Source organism: Nicotiana sylvestris, chromosome 12, assembly GCF_000393655.2.
Source record: "Nicotiana sylvestris chromosome 12, ASM39365v2, whole genome shotgun sequence".
Lineage (NCBI taxonomy): Eukaryota > Viridiplantae > Streptophyta > Magnoliopsida > Solanales > Solanaceae > Nicotiana > Nicotiana sylvestris.
The window spans coordinates 90131627-90159388 of record NC_091068.1 but is presented as its reverse complement, the minus strand read 5'-3'; the positions used below and the strand labels follow the sequence as shown (position 1 = coordinate 90159388).

The 27762-nt window shown below is 38.2% G+C and overlaps 2 protein-coding genes and 2 long non-coding RNA genes across 4 annotated transcripts; 3 read left to right on the top strand and 1 right to left on the bottom strand.

Moving 5' to 3' along the window:
• Positions 1-413: 413 nt before the first annotated feature.
• LOC104236034 (uncharacterized) lies at positions 414-1382 on the top strand. Its single transcript, XM_009789877.1, has one exon. The coding sequence runs from the start codon at positions 414-416 to the stop codon at positions 1380-1382; it is 969 nt and encodes a 322-aa protein (XP_009788179.1).
• Positions 1383-4558: 3176 nt separating this feature from the next.
• Positions 4559-6227, top strand: LOC104236030 (uncharacterized). Its single transcript, XR_713340.2, has 3 exons — positions 4559-4734; positions 5082-5145; positions 5921-6227. It is a non-coding gene; the product is annotated as an uncharacterized lncRNA (long non-coding RNA).
• A 1725-nt stretch (positions 6228-7952) lies between these two features.
• LOC138883349 (uncharacterized) lies at positions 7953-9164 on the top strand. Its single transcript, XM_070164030.1, has 3 exons — positions 7953-8381; positions 8826-8943; positions 9085-9164. The coding sequence occupies exons 1-3, from the start codon at positions 7953-7955 to the stop codon at positions 9162-9164; spliced, it is 627 nt and encodes a 208-aa protein (XP_070020131.1).
• A 3128-nt stretch (positions 9165-12292) lies between these two features.
• LOC104236031 (uncharacterized) lies at positions 12293-18225 on the bottom strand. The gene is made up of 6 exons (XR_011404498.1): positions 18069-18225; positions 17705-17858; positions 17515-17614; positions 13384-13483; positions 13194-13296; positions 12293-13110 (listed from the first exon to the last, which is right to left on the bottom strand). It is a non-coding gene; the product is annotated as an uncharacterized lncRNA (long non-coding RNA).
• Between the last annotated feature and the right edge of the window lie 9537 nt (positions 18226-27762).

Genomic DNA, 27762 nt, shown 5'->3' with positions numbered 1-27762 from the left:
CTAAGTTGTTCAAGAATCATTTTCTTCCAGACAGTCTAATGCAACAATATGCTGGAGACTTTGAGAGATTGGTTCAGACTCCATATATGGATGTCAACATATAACACTAAGTTCTGTAAGCTGGCTATATATGCTCCTCACTTAATGCCTACCGAAGAAGCTCGAGTTCAGAGGTTTGTTGATGGATTGGTTGGTCATCTATACACTGCAGTAGCCCCACAAATGAAGACTTTATCCTACTCTGATGTAGTCGACCTTGCTAGAAAGATTGAAAACAAGAGACGTGAGGAGCGTGCAGCTAGTGATTTACGTAAGAAAGCCAAGACAGGAGAGGCTTTCAGTGGTGATTTAGTGAAAATAGAAGAGTAGGAAATCAGGGAAAATAACAATAGGGTTCTCAGACAAGGACACACATGACTTCAGATTCCACATACAGACCACATTACAAACAAGGTAATAGGGGACCATCATCTTCTGGACATCGTAATTCTTGGCAAATTTATGCCACTACTCCAGTCTGCCAGACTTGTGGTAGATCACATTTGGGCCAATGTCGTGTTCTAACTGGAGAGTGCTTTCGGTGTGGCCAGTTGGGACATCACTTGAGGGATTGCCCTCAGCCTCCGAGAAATTTCAACCAGGCTTCTATTCAGTCAGTTGCACCGACTCAGACTACTCGTAATACTTTAGGTGCTACCGGTACAGGAAATAGAGGTCGAGGTGCTGGAAACCGTGCTACTGTGAATCAAGGACAAGGCAATGCTGGTAAAGGTCAGGCGAGAGTTTTTGCATTTACTAGACAGGATGCTCAGGCCTCGAATGCAGTGGTTACAGGTATTCTTTCTGTCTGTTCATTTGATGCACTTGTGTTGATTGATCCGGGATCTACTCTCTCCTATGTGTCCTCGTACTTTGCTTTGAGATTTAGTAGACAACCCGAGTTATTGAATGATCCTTTTCTAGTTGCTACTCCTGTTGGAGAGTCTTTGTTAGCTGAATACGTGTATCGTGCTAGTCAGATTCGAGTTGAGGGTAGGGATACTCTAGCTGACCTTATTGTACTTGGTATGATTGACTTTGAAGTGCTGATGGGAATGGATTGGTTATCTTCTTGCTATGCTATAGTCGATTGTCATGCAAAGATAATTAAGTTTGAGATACCAAATGAACCTAGTTTTATTTTAAGAGGGAGTCAGGTTCCAGAGACTTGCAAAATTATATCTTTTATGAAGGCTCAACGACTTCAGAAGAAAGATTGCTTGGGTCTCTTAGCTATTATAAATGATACAAGAAAGGAAACAGTTAGTATAGAAAATTTACCAATAGTGAGAGAATTTTCTGATGTATTTCCTGAGGATTTACCAGGATTGCCTCCAGTATGAGACATAGACTTTAGTATTTATTTACTACCTGACACACAACCCATATCGATATCCATATATCGAATGGCACCAGCAGAGTTGAGGGAGCTAAAGCTACAGTTACAGGATTTGTTAGATAAGGGTTTTATTAGACCTAGTATATCACCATGGGGTGCACCAGTACTGTTTGTAAAGAAGAAAGACGGATCCCTGAGAATGTGCATTGACTACAGGCGGTTGAACAAGATAACAATACACAATAAATATCTTTTGCCTCGTATAAATGACATGTTTGATCAGTTACAAGGAGCTGCCCACTTTTCAAAGATTGACCTCCGTTCTGGTTATCATAAACTTAGAATCAAAGATGAAGATATTTCTAAGACTGCTTTCAGAACTCGATACGGGCACTATGAGTTTCTTGTGATGCCTTTCGGACTGACAAATGCTCCAGCTGCATTCATGGATTTAATGAATAGGGTGTTCAAGCCGTTTCTGGATAGATTTGTAATAGTATTGATTGATGATATCCTGATATATTCTCGTAGCCAAGGAGAACACGAGAATTATCTCAGGACTGTGTTGCAGACATTGCGAGAACATCGACTTTATGCTAAGTTCTCGAAGTATGAATTCTGTCTAGACTCGATATCATTTTTGGGACATATTGTATCCAAATATGGAATTATGGTAGATCCTAAGCAGACCAAAGCTATGCAGAAATGGCCCAGACCTACTTCTCCTATAGAGATTCGTAGCTTTTTAGCTTAGCAAGCTATTACAGGCGTTTTGTGCAAGATTTTTCCAGAATAGCAGCGCCGTTGACCAAGCAAACACAAAAAAATGCAAAGTTTCAGTGGATGGAGGAATGTGAGCAAAGCTTTCAGAAGCTCAAAACGTGTCTGACAACTGCACCAATATTAGCCTTACCATCAGGTTCTGGAGGATTTTTAGTATTCCGTGACACCTCGAGGGTGGGATTAGGATGTGTACTCATGCAAAATGGTCGTGCTATTGCTTATGCTTCGAGACAATTGAAAAAGCACAAGCAAAACTATCCTACACATGATTTGGAGATGACTACAGTGGTATTTGCTCTAAAAATTTGGAGACATGATCTATACGGCGAAACTTGTGAGATTTATACTGACCATAAAAGTCTGAAGTATATCTTTCAGCGGAGAGATCTAAATCTCCGGCAGCGTCGTTGGATGGAACTACTCAAAGACTATGATTGTTCTATTTTATATCATCCTAGAAAAGCCAATGTGGTGGCTGATGCATTGAGCAGAAAATCTATGGGGAGTTTGGCACATATAGCCCCTACAAAGAGACTTTTGGCCAAAGATGTTCAGAGACTAGAATATACAGGTATCATGTTTAGTGTCGGAAATTCAGAGGCATTGTTGGCTTGTGCTCAAGCTAAGTCTTTATTAGTTGAGCGTATTAAGGCCATCCAATATGAGGATGAACGATTATGCAAATACAGGGATGAGGCCTTAGCTGGTAAAAGCAAGGATATGATTGTTGAAAATTATGGTGTTCTTCGAATGGGTGACAGGCTATGTGTAGCAGACATAGATGGGTTGAGACATGTTATTCTTAAAGAAGCTCACAACACTAAATACACTATACATCCTGGATCCATAAAAATGTACCATGACCTGAAGCAATTTTATTGGTGGGAAGGTATGAAGAAAGATGTTGCTAACTTTGTTTCTAGTTGTTTGACTTGTCAGCAGGTCAAGGCTGAGCATCAACGACCCGCAGGACTACTACAACAAATTGAGATTCCAGAGTGGAAATAGGAAAAAATTACTATGGATTTTGTCACCGGGCTACCACAAACCTTTAGAGGTTATGACTCGGTATGGGTGATTGTAGATCGACTAACGAAATCAGCACACTTTTTGCCGGTGAAGACTACATATGGTGGAGTCAGGTATGCACAGATATTTATGAATGAAATTGTCCGACTTCACGGAGTTCAAATATCCATCATCTCTAATAGAAAATCACAATTTACCTCACGTTTTTGGAAATCTTTTCAAGAAGCATTGGGTACGCGAGTAGATCTTAGTACTGCATTTCATCCACAGATAGATGGGCAGTCTGAACGTACTGTACAGATCTTGGATGATATGTTAAGAGCTTGCATTCTTGAGTTTGGTGGTAGTTGGGACACGTATCTACCGTTAGCTGAATTTTCTTACAACAATAGCTGCCAATCCAGTATTCAAATGGCACCGTACGAAGCATTGTATGGTAGAAGATGTCGTTCTCCTATCGGATGGTTTGAAGCTGGTGAGACTAATTTATTGGGACCCGACTTAGTACAAGAAGCTATGGACAAGGTCCAGTTGATCAGACAGAGATTGCTTACAGCTCAAAGTAGACAAAAGTCCTATGCTGATAAGAGAAGAAGAGATTTAGTGTTCACAATTGGGGACAAAGTATTCCTACGAGTCTCCCTTATGAAAGGTGTGATGTTGTTTGGGAAAAGAGGTAAGTTGAGCCCCAGGTTTATAGGACCGTATGAGATACTAGACCGAGTGGGAGTTGTGGCTTATCGTTTGGCACTTCCTCCTGAGTTGTCCTTTATTCATCCAGTGTTTCACGTCTTAATGCTAAGAAAATGTATATCAGACTCATCTCAGATGATTGAAGCACCGACTATACCACTCGATAATAGGTTGTCTTACGAGGAGGAGCCAATGGTTATTGTTGATAAACAAATAAGAAAACTACGGTCAAAAGAAATCGTGTTCGTGAAAGTCTTATGGATAAATCATACAGTTGATGAAGCTACTTGGGAAATAGAAGATACTATGCGAGTCAAGTACCCCCAATTGTTTCAGTCTACAAGTACGTACTTGAGATAAATTTGGGGACCGAATTTCATAAGGTGAGAAGGATGTAATACCCTATATATTTTTAATAAGGGTGTATTAGTGATAATAATAATAATAATAATAATAATAATAATAATAATAATAATAATAATAATAATAATAATAATAATAATAATAACTATAAGAAAGTAACTTAAAAAAATTTAAATTAATAAAAAAAAGAGAACAAAACATTAGGAGAATGGGCTAAGCCCACTAAAAAGTGAAACGAGAAAAGGGGAAACAAAAAAGAATTAAAAACAATACAAAAGCTAAAGGGATTTTGGGGGGAAAGGAACGCAACATATATGCTGCAATTGAAACAGAAGCTAAAAAGTGTTGAAAAAGAGAAAACCCCTTTAGCCAACGCAAGCATCAACGGGAAAAAGAAAGAAAAAAGTTTCCGGTGTACTCGTGGTGCCGAATACCGTGTTTCACCATATTATCGACATAAATTCTTGAGCTTCAACAATAAACTCCGGGTGATTTTCTGTAATTTTTTCTTCTTTTGAGACAATATTATTTTATATTCATGATTCTTTTGGGATTGAGTAGAGATGATGTTGGGATTGGATTAAAGTTTAAAGATAAAATTAAGAAAATTGGGAGAAACCCATAAAACTTTTTCAGATATTAACGGAGTATATTATATAAATAGGTGTATTTGGTTGATTTTTAGAATTTGGTTTAAACTACCAGTAGCACGAGAAAGTATAAATCGACAAATTAAGAGTCAAAAAAAAATCTCTAAGGGTTGGGCATTCTAAATTAGCTACGAATTAGTCTAAACAAGAATATTAACACGAGATTGATGTTGGTGTGGTTATAGATTGATTGAAGAAAGTCGTACGGATCGCTCGAAGTGACGAGTTTGGTATTTCGACACGAGTACTGTGAGTAGTAATCTTACCGCAATTTGTGTTTTCATAACTTGCATGATTTACACATGATTTTTTTAATATGAATATGTTACCGATTATTTTGAGTTGCCTGTGGGACAAGTCTTTTACTCGATATGATACCGAAATAGTTATTTGAGATGGTTATCGTGGTTTTAAATATTTCCGTTGTAACTAGATCTGTTTTACTGTTACTTGAATTTACTGTTACCGAAATGAAATTATATGATTTGATAAGAACTGAAATGCCCTATATAGATTTAAAGGATTTTATATGAGTATATATGGATTACAGACACAAGTATAAATGGGAGTAGACATTGAAGGATCCCGTAGCTAACGGCGGGTTCGTTAGACCTGGTGCACCTTGTAATTACAGATTACCGTTATAGCCCTTGCTAGTGGAAAGGTGGAACTAGCATACTGTTACCGATTTCCCTCGAGTAGGGACTACCGTTATATTTTGACTTCTTGCGAAGAAGTCCACAGTTATACCGATTACATGATCCGTTCATTGAAACCTCCCAAATGTGAATATTGATATTAGACAGTGGTTACCGAGCTTATTACCGAACTGTTAATTGTATTACACTACAAGAAAAACATGACGAGACTGAAAATTATTTATTGTTTCTAAAAGGGCATTTTTATGTTATTTTCTGTTTGATATACTAGCATGTTTTCTGACTTGTCCCCAATAAAAACGGTTGTGGTTAAGTGTTATTACTCACTGAGCTAGCGACTCATTCCCCGTTAATTTTTTCTACAGAGACAGCAGTTGGCGCAGGCAAGGATTTCGTTAATTAGAACGCGCAGGTTGATAGTTCTCGGTGAGCCTCGCACTTGTTCGCGTGGGCAAAGATTTTATTTATTGTTATGGTCTTTTCTTTGAATTCTTAGAGTCGCTCTATAGTCATTCTTTTAGTGTCATGAGTATTATTTTGCTATTAGTCTTATGTCGAGTATCGTTCTTTATTATCAAAGTCGGAGATAAATTAGTATTTCTGGTTGTTAGTGGGTTGATTAGTAATGGTAAAGACGATTTTGGTTAATTGATAAGCTGTCGATTGTTTGAATTGTTATTAAGATGTTTGGTTGCTGATTTGAGATAGGGAAATTTTTTGGGATAGTCCAAAAACAGGGGAAACTCTGTCCGATGTTCTGTAAAATACTGATGAGGCTTACTTGGGAGCACTTACTCCTAAGGGCCGGTCACGATCCTAAATTGGGTTGTGACAACAGTGATGATTCGCAAGTCTTCCGCATAGCAAGAAGTCATCGTCTCCAAGGGGTGAGCCGCAAGTTTTCCATCCTCCACGTTTGTGATCAAAGCCTAGCTCTGCATTCGTGGTCAAATCCCAACAACAAGTGGTCCATCAATTCAAGAACAAGCGAAGCTCTTGAATTGACGGTCGTGAGGAGAAGAATTAGAGGATTACATCTTTTAAACTTAAGATTGTTCAAAGATTGTAGCCCGCGTAAATTATTAAAATACAAATACTTTTTTTGTCGCTATATTTCTTGTCTTGATTATCATTTTCAGGAATGAAATTTTAGTTGTTACAAATTTTGGTACACCCAGTGGGACTATCTTTGCCTCTCATCTCTTCTCTCCAACAATCAAAATCCAAGAACGCTAAAATGACTTCAAAGAAAATCAACTCCGGTTCAACTTCCACCAAGGCTGCTAACTCCAGGTTCTATGCTGATGTGGAAAGCATCCTCGATATTACCTTTGGAAGCTTCGGACCAGCTATAAGGAGCAAAGCAAGCTCTTTAGGACACCAAGCACCCCAAGTGTCGTCCGCGTCAACCCCTGTTTTCGGATCTTCATCCTCAAAAGGAGCAAGATCTTCCACAAACGCATCTGAAGGAAGAAGCGATGTTGCTGAAAAGATCAAGAAAACTCTTGCTTTGCTTAACCTCTTCGGATCCAAGCACTCTGCTGTGAAGGAAGATGGTGATGCTTCAAGTGATGGATTCTCCCCACTTACACCACATAGCGTGAGCCGATCAAGGATCAATCTGTATAAAAATCATGCTACTCTCTGTCGTCCACGACAATCATACAAGCCATGGTGATAAATATTTCATTTGTAGAGGAGCAGTTGGCAAACTTGACGGAAGTAATCACTGGCTTGACCAAATGCATGCAAAATCAAGAGGCTAGAATCGACAAGCTAACAGACAGGGTGAGAATCTTGATAGAAGAAGAATCCACCCATGCACCCGGCAAGCTCCCAGAAGTTCTAGAGAATGACTCTAACCCAAGACAAGCAGCATCCACTAAGGCTATCCCTGTCTCATCTGAAGGAATGATTCCAATCGATCAACTGAAGGAGTTCATTGAAGGAACCATTAAGAACAAATATGAAGTTGTTGTCAAATCCTCCCTTTATGCAAAGTCGTACACTGCAAGGGTCGATATGTTGAAGATGCCTGCTGGCTATCAACCTCCAAAGTTTCAACAGTTTGATGGTAAAGGTAACCCCAAGCAACATGTTGCGCACTTCGTGGAGACGTGCAACAATGCTGGGACTTATGGAGATTACCTTATCAAGCAGTTTGTCCGCTCGTTAAAAGGAAACTCTTTTGACTGGTACACGGACCTCGAGGCTGGATCTATCGATAGCTGAGATCAACTAGAACAAGAGTTCCTCAATCGTTTTTATAGTACGAGACGTAGTGAGTATGATAGAACTTACAAATACTCGTCAACGAAAGGGGAAACCAGTTATCAACTTTATCAATCGTTGGAGGAATGCAAGCCTCAGCTGCAAAGACAGGCTTAGTGAAGCTTCATGCATAGAGATGTGCATCCAAGGCATGCATTGGGGATTGCGCTACATCTTGCAAGGTATGAAAACAAGAGGGTGGATGCTTCAGCTGCCCTAGCTTCATCGTTAACCCTGCCTGATCAGGCGCAAGTTACTGTCTGCCAAAAATGGGTAGTACCACCGCCAAATGAGGCTGAAGGTGAAGAAAATGAACTCAAGCATCTTGTCATTGTTTCTGAAGTCGAGAAAGAGGAATGGAGACAACCCATTATCGACTACTTGTGCTATGGGATACTTCCAGAAAATCCACGGAGAAGAACTGAAATCCGTCGTCGTACACTTCGCTTCCTTTACTACAAAGATACCCTATATAAAAGATCATTTGAGGGAGTACTCTTGCGATGCTTAAGGGAAGATGAAGCACTCCATGCTTTGCAAGAAGCGCATTCTGGGGTATGTGGGTCACACCAGTCTGGACCAAAGCTCCACTTCCATATAAAAAGGATGGGATACTATTGGCCAACGATGGTAAAAGATTGCTTGGACTACGCTCGAAGATGCAAGGCTTGTCAATTCCATGCGAATTTTATTCATCAACCTCCTGAAGTGTTGCACCCAACTGTGGCATCCTGGGCGTTTGACGCTTGGGGATTAGATGTTGTTGGACCACTGCCAAAGTCCTCTGGTGGGCACCTATACATCCTGGTTGCAACCGACTACTTCTCAAAATGGGCTGAAACTATTGCTCTTAAGGAAGTAAAGAAGGAAAATGTTGCAAATTTAATCCGAGTAAACATTATTTATCGCTTTGGCATTCCTCGTTACATAATAACGGATAATGGAAAGCCATTCGATAATAGGTTGATGAATAAGGTTTGTAATCTCTTTGGCTTCAAGCAACATAACGCTTCGATGTACAATGTTGCTGTCAATGGTCTAGCTGAGGCATTCAACAAAACTCTATGCAATTTGATAAAGAAAGTCGTCTCCAAATCCAAACGAGATTGGAATGACCGTATGGAAGAAGCTCTATGGGCATATAGGACGACTCACCGCACGCCAACACAAGCAACGCCTTATTCACTCGTTTATGGAGTCGAAGCCGTCTTTCCACTTGAGCGTCAAATACCTTCATTACGACTGGCTATTCAAGAAGGGATCATTGATGAAGAAAATGCTCGACTTCGATTAGCAGAGTTGGAGTCTCTTGATGAGAAGAGGTTGGAAGCTCAATAGAGTCTAGAATGTTATCAAGCTTGATTGTCTCGCACCTTCAATAAAAGAGTTCGTCCGAGATCCTTTCAAGTAGGAGATCAAGTCCTTGCGGTACGAAGACCCATAATTACTTCCCATAAACCTGGAGGGAAGTTCACTTCAAAATGGGATGGGACATATGTTGTACAAGAAGCTTACTCAAGTGGGGCTTACAAGCTGGTTGATGCAGATGGCATGAGAATCGGCCCTATCAATGGCAAGTTTTTGAAGAAGTACTATCCTTGAAGTTGCAATGCTCCTCGACATACGAGCCTAAATTGCAAGTCATGAAGCTCCTTAATGCAAGAGCCCAAACTACACGTTGCTACACTCCTAGCCTGCATGAGTCTAAACTGTGTACGGCCCAACCAAAAAAAAAAGAAGCCCGCTAGGTTGAAAACCTCGCGAGAGGTGGCTTAGGCAAAAATTAGGACCTAAAAAAAAACTCATCCCTCTGAACTACGTTATGACTTGATCCTCTTCACCGAGGTACGCATGCAGCTTAGACTTTCATTCTAAGTTCAGTCACATGAGTTTTAAAAAAATAAAAGTTTGTCATCATCAGATCATTACATTAATTCTTCCAAGTGTAGAGGCACATATCTATGAGGAAAATGAGACAATTTGCGTTGAAGTATAAAAGATGTTTTATTGCTTCAATAGTACAAAAGTTGATACATCCAAAAATGTAGAGACAACAGGAACTAGACACTTTTCTATACAAAAGCCTAAATCATGAAGATGATCATAAACTAGGCTTTGTTGCTGACGTGTCTAAATGCTTTTCTAAGTCTATATAACGTCTCCACATTTGATGCCATCCTCAATTGTTGGTTGAAGGTCCCAATCCCCATGGGAGCCGCCATTGATGAGCTTCAAGACTATCAACAAATCAAGTGCAATAGTTGGTGAAGGGGTGGCTCCACATCTTGTATGACACATCGGTCTGATATCCTAACTCTTTGAGCTTCTTTGCGAGTTTGCAAAAGAAATAAATGAAGAGATAAGATTTGTGATGCATATAGCCAAAGCTACTACACGCAAGAATGTAGAGTCAATTTCAAGAAGAAAAAAAACATTTGTAGGACAACTCAGAGAGCATAGAGCTGGAAAGCAAGCTCGACAGACGACGTGATCAACTTTGGAAAACTACCGCAGTCCATCTTGAAGAGGTTCTACTCCTAACATTTTATATGTTGTAGATTTGGATGTCTAGTTTGTATTAACACAAACCATTTGCAATTTGGAGGCCCCTAGCTCAAGATATATTTTTTTTGCCGGAACTACACGAATCTAAAAGTTATTGCAGCTAGGTAGATTTTGAGAATTTTCTGTTTCTAGCTCGGAAGGAGTTCTGCCACGAAACTCATTAAGTATTGCAGATCTCTGAGTTTACTTTCTAACGATGCAAACGGATCTCAATTTGGAGTCTCATAGCTCGAGATATGAATCATTCGACATGAGTGCGCAAAGCAGAAACAAACGCAAGGCGGACATCAGGAGAGACTTCAAAGTAATATCGCGACCAATCTAAAGGAGTTCTGCCGCGATATTTTCAGACGTTGTAGGTGTCGAACTTATCTTTCCGAGGTTGTAGACGTCTTCGGATTCTGATACCCATAGCTTGAGATATGAAGTTTTCTGGTGTCGAACTTATCTTTCCGAGGTTGTAGACGTCTTGGGATTCTGATACCCATAGTTTGAGATATGAAGTTTTCTACAAAAGTGCGCAAAGCTGGATTGCAAGTGCGGCAGACATTAGGAGCAATTTCAAACTACTATTGTGGGCGATCAGAAAGGAGTTCGTCCTTGATATCTTCAAGTGTTGCAGAAATTGTAGTGTTCTCTCCAATGACGCAGATGGCTTGCGATTCCGACACTTGTAGATCGAGATATGAATTTTTCCACGAGTGCACACAAAGCTGAATAGAGAGTTCGATAGACAGATGGGTGAATTTCAAAATATTGCTGCGGCTAATCTGCTAGGAATTCTTCCATGATATTTCGGGGATTTCCTTATCTCTGAGTCTTCTTTCCAGTGGCGCAGACGGCTAGCGATTTGGACTTTCCTAGCTTGAGATATGTACGTTCTAATGACAGCATGCAGTGTTGTGAAGCCGAAATAACAGACTTGTGCATCGCCTTCAAAAGTTCATTCTGACTTGTCCTGTTGCAAGTTTTGATTCTGCAGAACCAAGCGGATTACAGTTTGGACACTCATAAGTCGAGATACAGTTTTTTCAATGCAAGCATGAAATGCTATGAAGTCAAAGTAGCAGAGACGCGCCAAGTGCTTGCTCACCGAAGTTGAAAAGACCAACTCCAAGCCTGTTCCGCGCCAATCTGCAAGAATCATGAGTTTTGCCCCATGCACGCTTGCATAGAAGAATACAGTCGCTCCAACTCCAAGCCTCTTCCGCGCCAATCCGATGAGAGGAGCCACGTGCTCGCTCTTCAATGATGAACTCGGTCTTCGTCTTTGACATGACCATGGATTTCGAAGGTAAGATGCCAAAGGACCAGACATATCGCAATTCGGATTCACCATATACAAGATATGATCTCTTTTGCAAAAAACAAAAACAAAAAGAAAGTACACGAGTTTGAAAGTTTACTGCAGTTAGGCCAACTTCAAGAATTTTCTGTTGACAGCTCGAAAGGAGTTATGCTATGGAAATCGTATAAGTTGTACGTCTCTGAGTGTACTTTCTAACGGAGCAAACGGATTTCAATTCCGATTCCCCTAGCTTAAGATACATTGTTTTTCGCTGAAAGTACGCGAATCGGAAAGTTTACTGCGGTTATGCCAACTTCAAAAGATTTCTGTTGACAGTCCAAAAGGAGTTTTGCTATGAAAATTGTATGAGTTGTAAGCCTCTGAATTTACTTTCTAACGGAGCAAACGGATTTCAATTCCGATTCCTCTAGCTCAAGATACATTGTTTTTTGCTGAAAGTACGCGAATCCAAAAGTTTACTGTGGTTAGGCCAACTTAAAAACAATTCTGCTGACAGCCCAAAAGGAGTTTTGCTATGAAATTCGTATGCAATGTAGGTCTCTAAATTTACTTTCTAACGGAGCAAACGGATTGCAATTCTGATTCCCCTAGCTCAAGATACATTGTTTTTCGCTGAAAGTACACGAGTTTGAAAGTTTACTGCAGTAAGGTCGAATTCGAGAATTTTCTGTTAACAGTCCTGAAGGAGTCCTAATATGAAATGCATACATGTTGAAGGTCTCTAATTTTACTTCCTAACAGCATAGACGAATCAGAATTTCAACACTCCTAGCTCGGGATATGATGTTCTATGTTGAAAGTATGCAAACCTGTAAAGTTACTGCAGTTAGAACAAATTCAAGAAGCTACTGCAACTAATCCAGAAGGAATTTTGATCTGAAATTTTGACACGAGGTTGCGGTATAAGTCTGGTTTCAGGTGCATAAACTAGCTTTTGGGTTGCAGTCGCCTACACCAAGATATGACTGGTTCAGCAAGAGTGGACAAAGCCGTGAAAGGAGCGAGTCACGATTGGAGGCCGACTTCAAAAAAAAATTAGTTCTGGTCGATCCAGAAGGATATTCAATCTGAAACTTTAATATGTTGCAGCGCTTGATACCTGATTTCTAGGGGACTAAGGGTTTCGTGATTTGAGCACTTCTAACTAAAGATATGGATTTTTTCCACTATAGCGCGCAAAGCTGTAAAACATATGTATCTGACTTAGAGATTAACTTCAGGAATCAGCTTCGACCAACGCGGAAGGAATTTCATGGTGCATGAAGTGAATGACACATGTTGTAATAGAAAACAACTTTGTCGCACATGATCTTCACTGCCTCTCCAGCATCATATCATGAAGCTTTTGCTCTGTACTATTTTCTAAACTTGGTGTAGGCTTTCAATACAAATGGACGCACTGCGAAGTCCCTAAAAACATATGAGCAAGTCATCCAGTTAGAAGTCATCAAATACGTGCATCCAGTAAAAAGTTACCTAAATATGTTTATCACCGAATGGAGTCCATGGCTCGCGTTTGGGAATGGTCATTCGACTGAAGCCTCCATGAGTAGCTAGATGCAACAAAAAAAAACAGCTTTTCCAGCGCAGTGGAAACTGAACCAAAAAAACAAAGGGAATTCTTCTGAGAAGCATAATTAAAGCAGCGCAGCAACTTTGAATACTATAGGCAAAATAACTTACCATTGTGCAGTAAACATAGCCGATCGAGCTCAAGTATTGCGACACTAAAAAGTGCAGCAGCGTTTCATTCGGCAATGTCTCCAACAACGGAGCAAAAAATCTGAAAAAGCAACTTTGGTCGTTCAACTACCTTTCTTAGCAGCATCAGGAAGCAGCAATTAACAAACATAGGGTGCAACTCTGACCAGCAACACACCAAAAATGGGAATTATACAAAAGTGTAAAGACGGAGAATCGGCCAAGCAAAGAATCTGAGCGTCATATGTTTTAGAAATAAACTGTTTCAGAACTATGACACCAGTTAGTTTTTCTCGATTAACCTCGATATATCTATATAATTCATCCATGCCATAATTCACAGGAAACTCAAAATTCAATGAGACAGTGCAAATAGAAAGAAAGTACTTTTATTTCTCTAAGAAAAGAAATATCAATACATGATATCCGTTTTAAAAAAAGGGAAAGAGGCAGGGGATCCTAAATTAAAAAAAAAAAAAAAAATCTAAAGCTATGGAAAAGGTTTGAAGCTAAGGATTTGCTGGACACTCGTTTTAATTGCATCTTTCAAGAGGGACAGTTTCTCTGCTTCATCATCCGACATTGGAACGTTCGCCTCAATGGTATAAATCTTGCCTTCGGTAATGGTGATTTCCTTTTGACTTTTGGACAACTTCTCTTATTGTTTATTCAGGATCACGACGATCTTCTTCTTTTTAGAGGTTAGGGCTGCTAATTGTGTCTCGACACTCGCAATAGCCACTTGAAGTCTTTCAGCGGACTCATTTGCCTTCCCATATTCCAACTTCGCATCATCAAGGCGTTGTTGTACATTAGAGAGTGAATCTTGGTGTAATTCTTTACTCATCTTGGACGATCTTAAAGCATCATACTCTGCATGAGTCTTGAAGAAAGCTTTAATAAGATCCTCGAAAGTAGAAATATCAATGATATTCTCTCTTCGTATTTTCGTAAGAGTCAAACTAATACTTTCCTCCAACTTCATAAAGTCGTCCGTGGAATCTACAGAGAACTCCTTGATCCACTCGCACAATCTACGCCACATCACAGAAACAAAAGTTGATTTGGCACGACAAATAGTCCTATGCGGCTCTTTGGTTGAAGCACCAGGCTGCAATGGCCATGAGGAAGGCCTGAATGATTTCGGGTGCATGACCTCAGTTGTAGCAGCCGCAGCTTCACTCGTCACAGCTGGTTGGATAAACTTTCTATGAACCGAAGAAGAAAAATATGGCTTTCTAGGTGGAATTAACTCCACCGAAGAGGCTCCACCCATACCATGATCCTTAGAACCATTTGGTGACTTGTGGGAGCTCTTTGCGGTCATACCAAGATCATCTATGTCGGCAAAGCAATCCTCAATAATGTCACCCCCAAGCTCATCATTGCATAATTCTTGAAGATCCGACTGAAATATATATATATATATATATATATATATATATATATATAAAAGAAGAAAAAGCTGATAGTATTCAAAAAAAAAGGGAAAAAATAAAGTAACAGGAATACAAAGAAGAAGAACTCTACTTGTTCTGGTAATTCAGGGAATGGCATTGTTAAGCCCGTATCCTCATCCACAAAGGCATCATCCTCAATAATGATGGTATCTAAGGCAGCAGTACCGCAACAATCGTCACCCAACTCCTTCGCCTTCTTGTTCGGACGGTTCCAATGGTGGTCTTCGCTAGATTCACTCTCTACTGGACTGGAAGCTGTAGTAATATCTCCAATACCATTTGGCAAAACGGGAAGATGATTTTTCTCTTCACAAAGCGGCACAAGGCTAGGCTCTCTATCGCTGCCCTAGTTTGATGAAACTAGGCGCTCCTTCCTTTTGCAAGAGTCGCTGGATACCTTGAGGGCAGTAGTAGTTGTCTTCAAGGCCAATGAAAGTCGCCTAACTTTCTTTTTTGCCAGTGCATCCACATCCTTCATGACTTTGGACTTGGAAAGGGTCTGGGCTGCTTGTAGAAGGTCACTTGACTTCGTCTTAGGCTTGGAAGAAGGAGAAGGTAGCTTTACTTTCAGTCGACTCGGGACCCCTTCAGATCGCACATGCACTTGATCTTGCCTTGGACTTGTCGAAACAATATAAGGGCTCTTTTTGGAAGGATATAGTCAATGTATTGGCCACCAGTCTATGTACTCACGAGTTATTAAAGGCATATCGTTTACCGGACGTAGTGGCACAATGAATTCCGAGGAGGTACCAAGACGTGTGGATGAATCCCAAAGTTGCACTAGTGCCTGCAACGTACCATCATAGGGCTACTCCATAAGATCTCCAGGGATGTCTTGGCAAAAACCAAACTGCCTACTAAACCTGTGAGGGCTGTAGGACTCCACGATAAAAGTAGCATCATGCCTAAGGGTGAGATAGCTAGAGTGAAGAGATATAAAAAATTTGCTGAACGAATCTGAAAGTTTGCCATTGTCTGTAAAGTGTAACTCTTTGCCGCGCAGCAATGCCAAATGGTGGAGTTGACGGGCATCATCACGTTGGAACAACCTTCGAGCATCAGAAAAGTTGAAATATTTAGCCATTTTCTCGCCTGAAATTTTGCATAAGGGTAAACTTTGGTGCGTGTTATTAACACGATGATGGGTCTCAAAATACTCTCCCATCCAGTCATACACATAATGTATGGGAAAGATTACATCACTTGCAATCAGGTCGTTGGAAGTGGAGATCTCCCTCAAGCCACGATATATGCTCGCAAGGACCGGGACTGCTAAAGAGAATTTTACTCCATGAGCCATTAAGCTTGCAACTTTGAAAACACTATCGCGAACGTGGTCAACCTTCTTATTTGGAAGCACAAACTTACAGAGCCAACATGCAAGGAAAGCCGCCAAGTTAGTCTCATTTATAAGAGACTCCTCCACACCTAGCTCGATAAAGGGGGCATTCTCCTCGTTTGTTCGTGTTAGGAAGGTTTTGTCTATACGTCCCGAAGGATTATGATTCTGCCTTGGCTTGGTGGTCTGCACCTTTGACGTCTTTTGCGGAGGCTCAGCATACCTGCTCGGCCCTCTAAACTAGAACCCCACCCAATCATGGATGGAGACCTCATGAAATTCCCCTTTTGCAAGTCTGTGGAACGCTGAAAACAAGTATAAGCAGCTTTCTGGGAGGAATGGCTTCGCTTGATGGTCCATTTCTATCAACTCCTTCGCCAAAGGAACTACTTCGTCATTAAAGGACCCATGCACGGGAAGGTCTCCAATGGTTCGCAGGTCCCATAAAGATATAGATAATTCTCCAATGAAGGTAGCAAGTATGTTGGTGGAAGGACGCCAAAGCTCACAAAAGGCCTGAAGCACGTTGTCGTTATAATCGTACGTAAACAATGAAGCGTATATGGCATCGTAGACCTTCAGATCTTCTAAAAAAAATTTGTGGTGGGGGAGCACATCTTCTACCCACTCCCAGTAGCCGGGTGTATCGCGAACCTTGCCAAAGCCAGAAGGGGGAACATTCCAAGTGTGGAAGCATCCATCGCGATGAGAAAATTCAGACGGGGCGACTTCCCGATGAGTTGCGAACTTTAAAATAGGGACCTTCATGTTAGTGACCTCGCCCGAAAATTCGCCCATAACATCTTTGGCCTCCCTTATCCACCATTCTGTAAGATGAAGAGATGCGGCAGGCAACTTTCTAACAAGAGGGAAGGAACCAATCACTGGAGGATGAACTTCCAAGGTGAGAACTTTATCGGACTGATTTTGCTCGTCGCTCATGATTTCAATATGAGGGTGCGGCTTATTATGGTCATGAAATTGCATCTTGATTGCCTGAAGTCAAGGTTGTATACGTTGCACGAAAGGAATTGAGGAAGAAGATTAAAATTCGTGAAGCATGTCCAAAACTGAAACAGAAAAATCATATCCTGCAGCTAACTTTAAAAAAAAATCATAGAAACCAGCACACAATGAATTGAAGTGCGAGTATTTGGTGTAAAGGTAGTAAGGTAGTCTCTGAAGTTTAGTCTTCAAAGGATCATGAAGTGCTTGATTTTGGGCCTACGTCAAGATACAAGCTATCTAGTGAGCGCGCAAATCTGGAGACGCAATATAGCAGGATCTCAACTCTGAATTTCAGAATATTACCTGGATAAATCTATTATCTTTCTGGTCATGATTTTTAGGTATGTCGAAGCTCCACGAGTCTACTTTCCAGCGCCACAAACCCTTCGTGATTTTGGTATCCCTTCAAAAAGTTATTAAGTTTCTCGTGACGACGCGCGAATCTGAAACCATCAGCGAATTCGAATTAAGAACCTGATTTCGAAGAGATTACCTGAACAAATCTACAAGCTATGTGATCGTGATTTTCGGATATGTCAAGGCTCCGCGAGTCTACGTTCCAGCTCCACAAACCGTTTAAGATTCAGGTGCTCCTACAACAAGTTATGAATTTTCTCCCGCAAGTTCTCCAAGCTGCCAGGAAAGTTCTGTCACAAAGACAATAAGGGAAGAACAACATTAGCTACAAGCTTTGCTTCATCTGAGCATAATAAATTATATGATCAACCGGAAAATGCAAAGAAAGCAAGGCTAAGTCCATAGCGCCGCAACAGAAGTTGGAACGATAGAAGACGCTTATTCAATTAAGCATCATGATAAGAGGCAAACCAGAACAAAACAAGTGTACGAGGACTTACATAAAGGAAGGAAAGACTCGAAAGAGCTGGTGTGAATATAATGCATCGGAATGAGTCCTTATATAGACCACCAAAGGTAGTGTTTGATTCGTTCCCAACATGGTTTCATTGAGCTGTCACTCTTTGAGAAGAACTCAAATTTCAGGATTGAGTTTATATCCTAAAATTTCTGGACAAGAAAAGTTGGGTTCTAAAAGAAAACAAATTGGAAAAAAAATATTGCCCTCTCTTGTTCCTAAAAGAAAAGGGAGTTTTCGTTGGTATGAGTCCTAAAATATCTGGACAGGAAAACCGAGCAAGTGATACCAATTGAAAGTTTTTTAAAACAAAATAAAAGGGCGCGGCTTTCCATTTTTCAATTTCAAGTAGAGAACGACTTCCTATAGTATTGATGGACTCAAATCTGAAGTTATTGAGCTGGAATATCGCAAGGCGAATTCGAAATGCCAAATCAATTCGATCCAAATACTATATGTTGTAAACTCACAAGGTCGTATTTCCAAAATAGGAAAGGGCTTACAAGGAGTCAAGTTTGAGGTTCAAACAAAATAAAAGTTTATTAATATTAGTACTTCAAGCCTCGCCGTTAAAGTTTAACAAGTTTACAAACTGATGCAACTTGAGGTAGGGGCATTTGTAGACGATTGAATTTTATTTGAGTTTAAGTCCATTAAATTAATTGGACCACATGATAAATTCAAAGACGTGTCAGCCCAAACAATGATTACGGGCTAGAATAATTGAATTTATTATTTAAATCCAATATGCGTATATGGATTTATTAAGAGCCTGAGTTAATTTGGCTAGTTTATCTTGTTGGACTTCAAATGATAAGCCCAAAATTCATGCCACGTGTCAAATGACATGGCACGCCAAGTCAAATCAAGGGCCACTAAAATCATGCCACGCGCATAAGTAATGTAGCATGCCAAGTCAAATGTAAGGACCAATCAAATGTCGCCAAATATTCAAATGACATGGTTCAACCAATTATGTGCAAGCTTATCACATAACTTTAGTGATAAGTTTGATGACTCAAGTTGGCCAATCAAATTGGAGGAAAAAGATATGTGTTTATCACAAGTTCATCCCCTCCAACTATAAATAGGGGGTCTCCATAAGGCTAAAGGGACAAGAAAAAAAGATACATATTGAAGCTCTCCTCCACAGTGGTGATTCGCAAGTCTTCCGCATAGCAAGAAGTCGTCGTCTCCAAGGGGTGAGCCGCAAGTTTTCCATTCTCCACGTTTGTGATCAAAGCCTAGCTCCGCATTCGTGGTCAAATCCCAACAACAAGTGGTCCATCAATTCAAGAACAAGCAAAGCTCTCGAATGGACGGTCGTGAGGAGAAGAATCAGAGGATTACATCTTTTAAACTTAAGATTGTTCAAAGATTGTATCCCGCGTAAATTATTGAAATACAAATACTTTTTTTTGTCGCTATATTTCTTGTCTTGATTATCATTTTCAGGAACGAAATTTTAGTTGTTACAATACTCTTGAGAGAAAAAAAAGTATTTCATCTAACTCAATTTATGTGGCACTTTCGCTTCTCGGGAGTCAATTTAACCAATTTGTAAAGCTAAAATGGATTAGATCAACTCAATATTTTAAAATTTTAAATTTAGATATTCAAAAATTATATGAAAAGCATTATAAGTAGCAATTCTTCTCATATCAATATGATGAAAAGATTCGAGGAAAATATGATAAAAAGACATATTTTAATTTGAAGTAATAAAATTATAAAACTGGAACAAACTTTTAGTTGGATATATCGACTAATGACTGAGTGCTACTATGGACATTTTCTTCTTTTATTGGATTGCGTATATAGGATTGACATTCATCATTTTAAGAACACGTATACTTTTATTTTATAGTTCAAACATAATCTTATAATATAATATTTATTTAATTTTAATACAAATATTTACCTGTTGAGATAGCAGGCACGCACAACACGAAGCCACTATCAATATGTTATTCGCCTTTTTAAATCGTGTTATGTGCATTCCAAGTTGGATATAATTATAATTGTGATCACCAATAAATTTTAATTTTGGGAGAAATAAAAAATTGTCGTGCATTTAGGTTTAGTATTCTTAAGTTTTCTTTGTTAGGATTAAGATTTGTAAAGTTAAATAATTAACATTTGAATAGAACACAACAATTACATATTGGCTAAAAATAGAAATCCAAAAGTTACGACTAGGTCGCTATTTCTGATGACTCAACTTCTCCTATTTTCTTCTGACATCAACTTTGGCTCTATATTTTCAATCTTCTTTCTAAGCTTTATTTTTTTTCTATTGAGTTGGTGAATATTATGATATTTTCTTGATTTTATGACCAGTATCTAAATGTATTGATCCAAAGTATCAAACGAAAAATTAAGATGTTAAAAACAATAAACTGTCAAATCTTGAGATTGATTTTGATGGCAGAAAGGTGGTATAAAGAAAAAGATGGGGAAAAGGTAAATTAAAAAAATCGAAGAGATTTTATAGGGATATTTTGAAATTCACAAGTGGGGATATTTTGGAATTCACAAGTGAGGTTGGCTAATTTTTAATATTAAGCATGTATAGATGACAAATTGGTTCGATGTAGCTGAGATATTCCATTCGATACTAAAAATGGATGATGGATTAGACTTGAGTTCAATTACTATATTAACGTAATATTCATTTTACTATTTAAATGAATATTACGTTTATCTCGATAACATTAATATTATTTATAATTTATTCTTATTCTATATTATATGTTATATATATTTTTTATTGATATACGCAAAATATACGTGCAATGCACGTACACTAAATCTAGTATAAAACAATAGCGTAAAAACATTTGATAGATTTTTGCTATATTTGCTTAGGTAAATATAAAAGAATTTTGTCATTTTTATCAAGTTAAACGATTTTTAATATTAGAGTTTTATCAAGTTACCAATTATATTTTTTCTAGTTATTTATCTATATTTACCTTATTTAATAATCATTACAGAAGCACACTCATTTTTCTTTGTTAGCCCCTCTTTCATAACTATATATACTATGTTACTAAACTCTATTCGTAATCAAATACCAAAAAATTAATTTAAAATAAATTCTCTTTGCTAACATATTTTTCATGGAGGGTATTTTCATGCAAAACATTTTACATCATATCAAACAGTTAACCACTTGTTTTTCACTGTGACTTCTCATGATCATTTCTCAAAAAAAACATATCAAACGATATTATATGGAGTATAAAATAGAGCGTGGACTATAGGTGTGTTTTTGTTTTCTTCTTTTTCATGAGGTTTAGGAAGTGATATGCGGACATTCATAAAATGTTTTTTATTGTGAACTTCTCATGATCAAACCAATATTTATACCAAACAAATTAATACTGTGTAGCAACCCTATAGCATGATGTCGTGATTGAATTTAAAAGAATGAAGCATTTTCTCCATTCCCTTTTTTCCCCCTAACTTTGTAACTCAAAATGCATATACTATACTGGACTTAGTTGAAGTCAGTGACTTGAAAATTAAAGGGCAAGCCCAAACGATAATGTCATTATGTATAGCCTAAGTCACTCAGGCCCATAGCCAACAACAGTATTCTGCAATAGGTCGACCAAAGCTACGCTGATGTTCCTCTCATATCAAAATAAACAAATTGAAAACACGATGTAAAGCTAACTTTATGAGATAGAATTGCATTCGAATAATTTGACGTTTGTTATAAATATATTATATTATGGACGTTCATTTAGTACTCCGTTGTAAATAAGCTTCTGAAGAAGCTTATCCATATGAGACTCTGCCGTAAATATGTGTATCTATTTAGTACCTTATTGGAAATAAGCTTTATGAAGAAGCTTATCACTTCGGTACCCGGTTATGGATAAATATTACCCTCGGTAGAAGATTATCCATACCGGGTACAATGAGCTTACCCTTTCAGTACTCCGTTATGGATAATCATTACCCTTAGTAGAAGATTATCTATACTGGGTACAATGAGTTTATCCATTTAGTACTCCGTTATGGATAAACATTGCTCTCAGTAGAAGATTATCCATATCTGGTATAATAGCAACTTACACAGCAGCTTGTAGTAGCAGCTTGCAGAAGCAGCTTACACAACAGCTTCCTTTCTTCTATAAATAGAAGAGATTTCAGTTAATTATGTACATCAGTTTGAATTCGAATAATATATCAGTTTCTCTCTATATTTATCTTTATTTTACAGTCTTTATTTTATAACACGTTATCAGCACAAGACTCTGCCATCTCGAGCAAATATTTTGGAAGTATCTGAGGTAAGAACTTTCTTTTCCTAAATAATATCAAATCTTTCTAAATTTAAATTTATAGCCCTGGATAAAATCGGGCAAAAGCTACATGTCTTGGGTATTTGATGCTGAAATTCATCTTGATGCGATGGGTCTGGCAGACACCATCAAGGATAAAAATCAGACATGAAACCAAGACCGTGCCAAAGCAATGATATTCCTACGCTATCACCTTGATAAGGGCCTAAAAATGGAGTATCTTACTGTTAAAGATCCAGTCATAGTGTGGAATAATTTGAAAGATAGATATGACCACCTGAAGATGGTTGTTCTTCCACAGACACGATATGATTGGACTTATCTAAGGCTATAAGATTTTAAATCTATCAGTGAGTATAATTCTGCTATGTTCAGAATTATTTCCAAATTGAAATTATGTTGGTGATAATATTACTGATCATGATATATTGGAGAAAACTTTCACCACTTTTCATGCCTCGAATATGCTCCTGCAGCAGCAATATCGTGAGATGGGATTTAAAATGTATTCCTAACTTATCTCACATCTTCTTGTAGTCGAACAACATAATGGGCTATTAATGAAAAACCATGAAAGTTGACTTACTGGTTCTTGTCCATTCCCTGAAGTGAATGAGACGAACTTCCACCAAGCTAAACGTGGAAGAGGTCGTGGCCCCAATCGTGGTCATGGCCGTGGTCGGGGAAGAAACTTCAATCATGATAATAATAATGCACCAAAGAAATCTCCTCACCACCAGCAGTGGAAAAAGAAGGAACAAAAGCATGAAGTAGTGCAAGCACCAAATGCAGAAAATGCATGCTATAGATGTGGAGGAAAAGAGCATTGGTCACGTACTTGTCGTATGCCAAAGCACTTGGTTGAGCTTTATCAAGCCTCCCTGAAGAAGACAAAGAAAAATGTTGAAGCAAATTTTATTTCTAAAGATAATTTAGACTTCATGCATTTGGATGTAGCTGATTACTTTGCACTCCTAGAAGGAGAAACGAGTCATGTAATCGGTACTAAATCTGTAAAAATGTAAATATTTTAATTTTTGTTATTTGTAATAGATAGTATGGTTATGTAATTATTGTACATAAATAAAAGTTATGCTTTGATAATGATGTTTACTATAATATATTTTATTTATGTCATTTTGAAGAATATGGATAATCCTCAAATTATGTTTGGATCAAAGACAAATCATGAAGATATTTGTGTTATTGATAGTGGAAGAACTCATGTCATATTCAAGGATCAGAAATACTTTTCTTATTTGCATAAGGAAAAAGCAAATGTTTCAATAATTTCTGGTAATATAAGTTTGATTGAAGGCTCCGGAAGAGCCATAATATTTCTGTCTAAGGGAACAAAACTTATTATAGACAATGCATTGTTCTCCTCCAAGTCCCGAAGAAACTTGTTGAGTTTTATAGATATCCGCCGAAATGGGTATCATGTTGAGACAATAGATGAAATGAACAGGGAATATCTTTGTATTACAAAGAATATTTCTGGCCAGAAATGCATTGTAGAAAAGTTACCGACTTTATCTTCTGGCTTATACTATTCAAAAATGAGTACAATCGAAGCACACTCTCTCGTAAACCAGAAGTTTTCGGATTCAAATACTTTTGTGCTTTGGCATCGCCGTTTGGGCCATCCTGGATCAATAATGATGAGACGAATTACTGAAAATTCGAGTGGGCATCCATTAAAGAATCTGAAGATTCTTACAAATGACGAATTTTCTTGTGATGCTTGTTATCAAGGCAAAATAATTACTAGACCATCACCAATGAAGGTTGGCATTGAATCTCTTGCCTATTTAGAGCATATACATGGGGATATATATGGACCTATTCACCCACCAAGTGGGTTGTTTAGATATTTTATGGTCCTAATAGATGCATCTTCAAGTTGGTCTCATGTGTACCTACTATCATCTCGCAACCTGGCGTTTGCAAAGTTATTAGCCCAAATAATTTGATTAAGGGCACAATTCCCAGATTATCCTATAAAGGCTATTCGCCTTGATAATGCTGGAGAATTCTCATCTCAAGCTTTTGCTGATTATTGTCTATCAGTTGGGATAAAAGTTAAACATCCTGTAACTTATGTTCATACTCAAAATGGCCTTGCAGAGTAATTTATTAAACGTCTGCAATTGGTAGCAAGACCACTACTTATGAAAACAAAATTGCCCACTACTGTTTGGGGCCATGCTATCTTGCATGCAGCATCACTTATCCGTCTTAGACCGACACATTATAATAAGTATTCTCCGTCACAATTAGTTTTTGGCCATGAACCAAATATTGTCCATCTACGAATTTTCGGATGTATTGTATATATGCCAGTAGCACCACCACAGCGCAGTAAGATGGGACCATAGAGAAGGATATGAATATATGTTGGGTTTGAATCACTCTCTATTATTCAATATCTTGAACCATTGATAGGAGATTTATTTACTGCTCGATTTGCAGATTGTCGGTTTGATGAAACAAATTTCCCACAATTAGGGGGAGAAAAAGGAAATCAAAAGAGAAATTGTGTGGAAAGTTTCATCATTATCTCACTTTGATCCCCGTACCCCTATATGTAATCAGGAGGTCCAGAAGATCATCCATTTACAGAATATAGCAAATCAAATGCCAGACGCATTTACTGATTTGAAAAGGATAACTAAGTCACATATCCCAGCAGAGAATGTGCCTATCCGAATTGATGTCCCAGTAGGACCATCTACTAGCATGAGAGCTAGTGAACCTAAAGCACGCCTGAAGCGTGGTAGGCCTTTGGGTTCTAAGGATCGAAATCCTCGAAAAAGAAAATCGACAAATGATCAAAACGATACTATGAAGGGATCCCCTGAAGAGACCCAAAATCTGATTAGTTCTGAGATTCCTGAAGAAATCAATGAACCTGAAGCTCATGTGAGTGAGGAACTTTTAATAAGTTCGAACGGTGATGGGATTAATTTAAATCGATTTGAAATAGTGGTGGATAATATTTTTGCATATAATGTTGCACTTAATATTATGCAAGATAGTGAGGATCTTGAACCTCGATCTGTCGAAGAATGTCGACAAAGATCTGATTGGCCAAAATGGCAAGAGGCAATTCAATCGGAATTGAAGTCACTTGCTAAAAGAGAGGTCTTTGGACCAGTAGTCCAAACACCTGCTGGTATAAAACCAGTTGGTCATAAATGGGTTTTTGTGCGAAAAAGGAATGATAAAAATGAAGTTGAAAGATACAAAGCTCGCCTTGTTGCACAAGGATTCTCACAACGACCTGGAGTCGATTTTGATGAAACATATTCACCTGTTATGGATGCCATAACATTTCGATATCTCATCAGTTTAGCACTACATGAAAAGCTTGAAATACATCTAATGGATGTAGTTACAGCTTATCTGTACGGTTCACTTGATAATGAAATTTATATGAAAATCCCTGAAGGATTTAAAATGCCTGAAGCAAAATCTCAGGAAATGTATTCAATCAGATTACAAAGATCTTTGTACGGTTTAAAGCAATCTGGGCGCATGTGGTATAATCGCCTTAGTGAATATTTGCTGAAAGAAGGTTACATAAATGATGTTATTTGTCCATGTATTTTTATAAAGAAAATGGCATCAGAATTTGTTATACTTGTTGTTTATGTTGATGACATAAATCTTGTTGGAACTCCAGAAGAGCTCCAAAAGGCAAGTGAATATCTTAAGAAAGAATTTGAGATGAAAGATCTTGGAAAGACAAAACTTTGTCTTGGTCTGCAAATTGAACATTTAGCAGAAGAGATCTTTATCCATCAATCTGCCTATACAGAAAGAGTCTTAAAACGCTTTTACATGGACAAAGCACACACATTGAGTACACCAATGGTTGTTCGATCACTTGAAGTAAATAAGGATTTGTTTCGACCTCCAGAAGAGAACGAGAAACTCCTTGGTCCCGAAGCACCATATCTCAGTGCAACTGGTTCACTAATGTATCTTGCTAATGATACAAGGCCTGACATAGCATTTTCTGTTAATTTACTAGCAAGATATAGTTCTTCTCCTACACGGAGACATTGGAACGAGATTAAGCATATATTGTGATATTTAAAGGGAACTCTTGATATAGGTTTGTTTTATGCTAACAAAGATAGTGCAGATCTTGTTGGTTATTCAGATGCAGGTTATTTATCTGATCCCCATAAATCTCGATCTCAAACCGGGTACGTATTTACATATAGAGGTACTGTCATACCATGGAGCTCCACAAAGCAATCTATTGTTGCTACTTCTTCAAATCACGCTGAGATAATAGCTATCCATGAAGCAAGTAGGGAATGCGTATGGTTGAGATTAATAATTTATTTTATTCGAGAAAAATGTGGTTTGGAATGTGAGAAAAGACCCACAATTTTATACGAAGACAATGATGCATGCATAACCCAATTGAAGGGAGGATTTATAAAAAGAGATAGAACGAATCATATTTCACCAAAATTATTCTGCACACACGATCTTCAGAAAAATGATGACATTGATGTGCAACAAATCCGTTCAAGTGATAATCCAGCAGATTTATTCACTAAAAACTTTAACTTTTGAGAAGATGATATACAAGATTGGAATGTGGAGACTCAAATATTTAAAACAAGGTTTTCATCAGGGGAGTAAAATATGCGATGCACTCTTTTTTCCTTATTAAGGTTTTTTCCCATGAGGTTTTCCTTGTAAGGTTTTTAATGAGGTACATTATCTTTTAATGAACATCCAAGGGGGAGTGTTATAAATATATTATATTATGGATGTTCATTTAGTACTCCGTTGAAAATAAGCTTCCTGAAGAAGCTTATCCATATGGGACTACGCCGTAAATATGTTTATCTATTTAGTACTCTATTGGAAATAAGCTTCCTGAAGAAGTTTATCCCTTCGGCACCCGATTATGGATAAACATTACCCCCAGTAGAAGATTATCCATACCGGGTACAATGAGCTTATCCTTTCAGTACTCTGTTATGGATAATCATTATCCTTAGTAGAAGATTATCTATACTGGGTACAATGAGCTTATCCATCCAGTACTCCGTTATAGATAAACATTGCTCTCAGTAGAAGATTATCCATATCTGGTATAATAGCAGCTTACACAGCAGCTTGCAGTAGCAATTTACACAGCAGCTTACAGTAGCAGCTTACACATCAGCTTCTTTTCTTCTATAAATAAAAGAAATTACAATTCATTATATACATCAGTTTGAATTCGAATAATATTTATACTTGTCTTTATTCTATAACAAAGTTTTTAATAATCATCTCATTTTGAAAGAGCGATTGCTCACCCGTAATAGAAGATATTGTGCTTTTATTGAA

Coding starts and splice junctions, on each gene's coding strand:
- LOC104236034 (XM_009789877.1), top strand. CDS start 414: ATGACTTCAGATTCCACATACAGACCACATTACAAACAAGGTAATAGG.
- LOC138883349 (XM_070164030.1), top strand. CDS start 7,953: ATGCATAGAGATGTGCATCCAAGGCATGCATTGGGGATTGCGCTACAT. Junction 8,382..8,825: donor TGCAAGAAGCGCATTCTGGG/GTATGTGGGTCA, acceptor TTTGGCTTCAAG/CAACATAACGCTTCGATGTA. Junction 8,944..9,084: donor CAAACGAGATTGGAATGACC/GTATGGAAGAAG, acceptor CTATTCAAGAAG/GGATCATTGATGAAGAAAAT.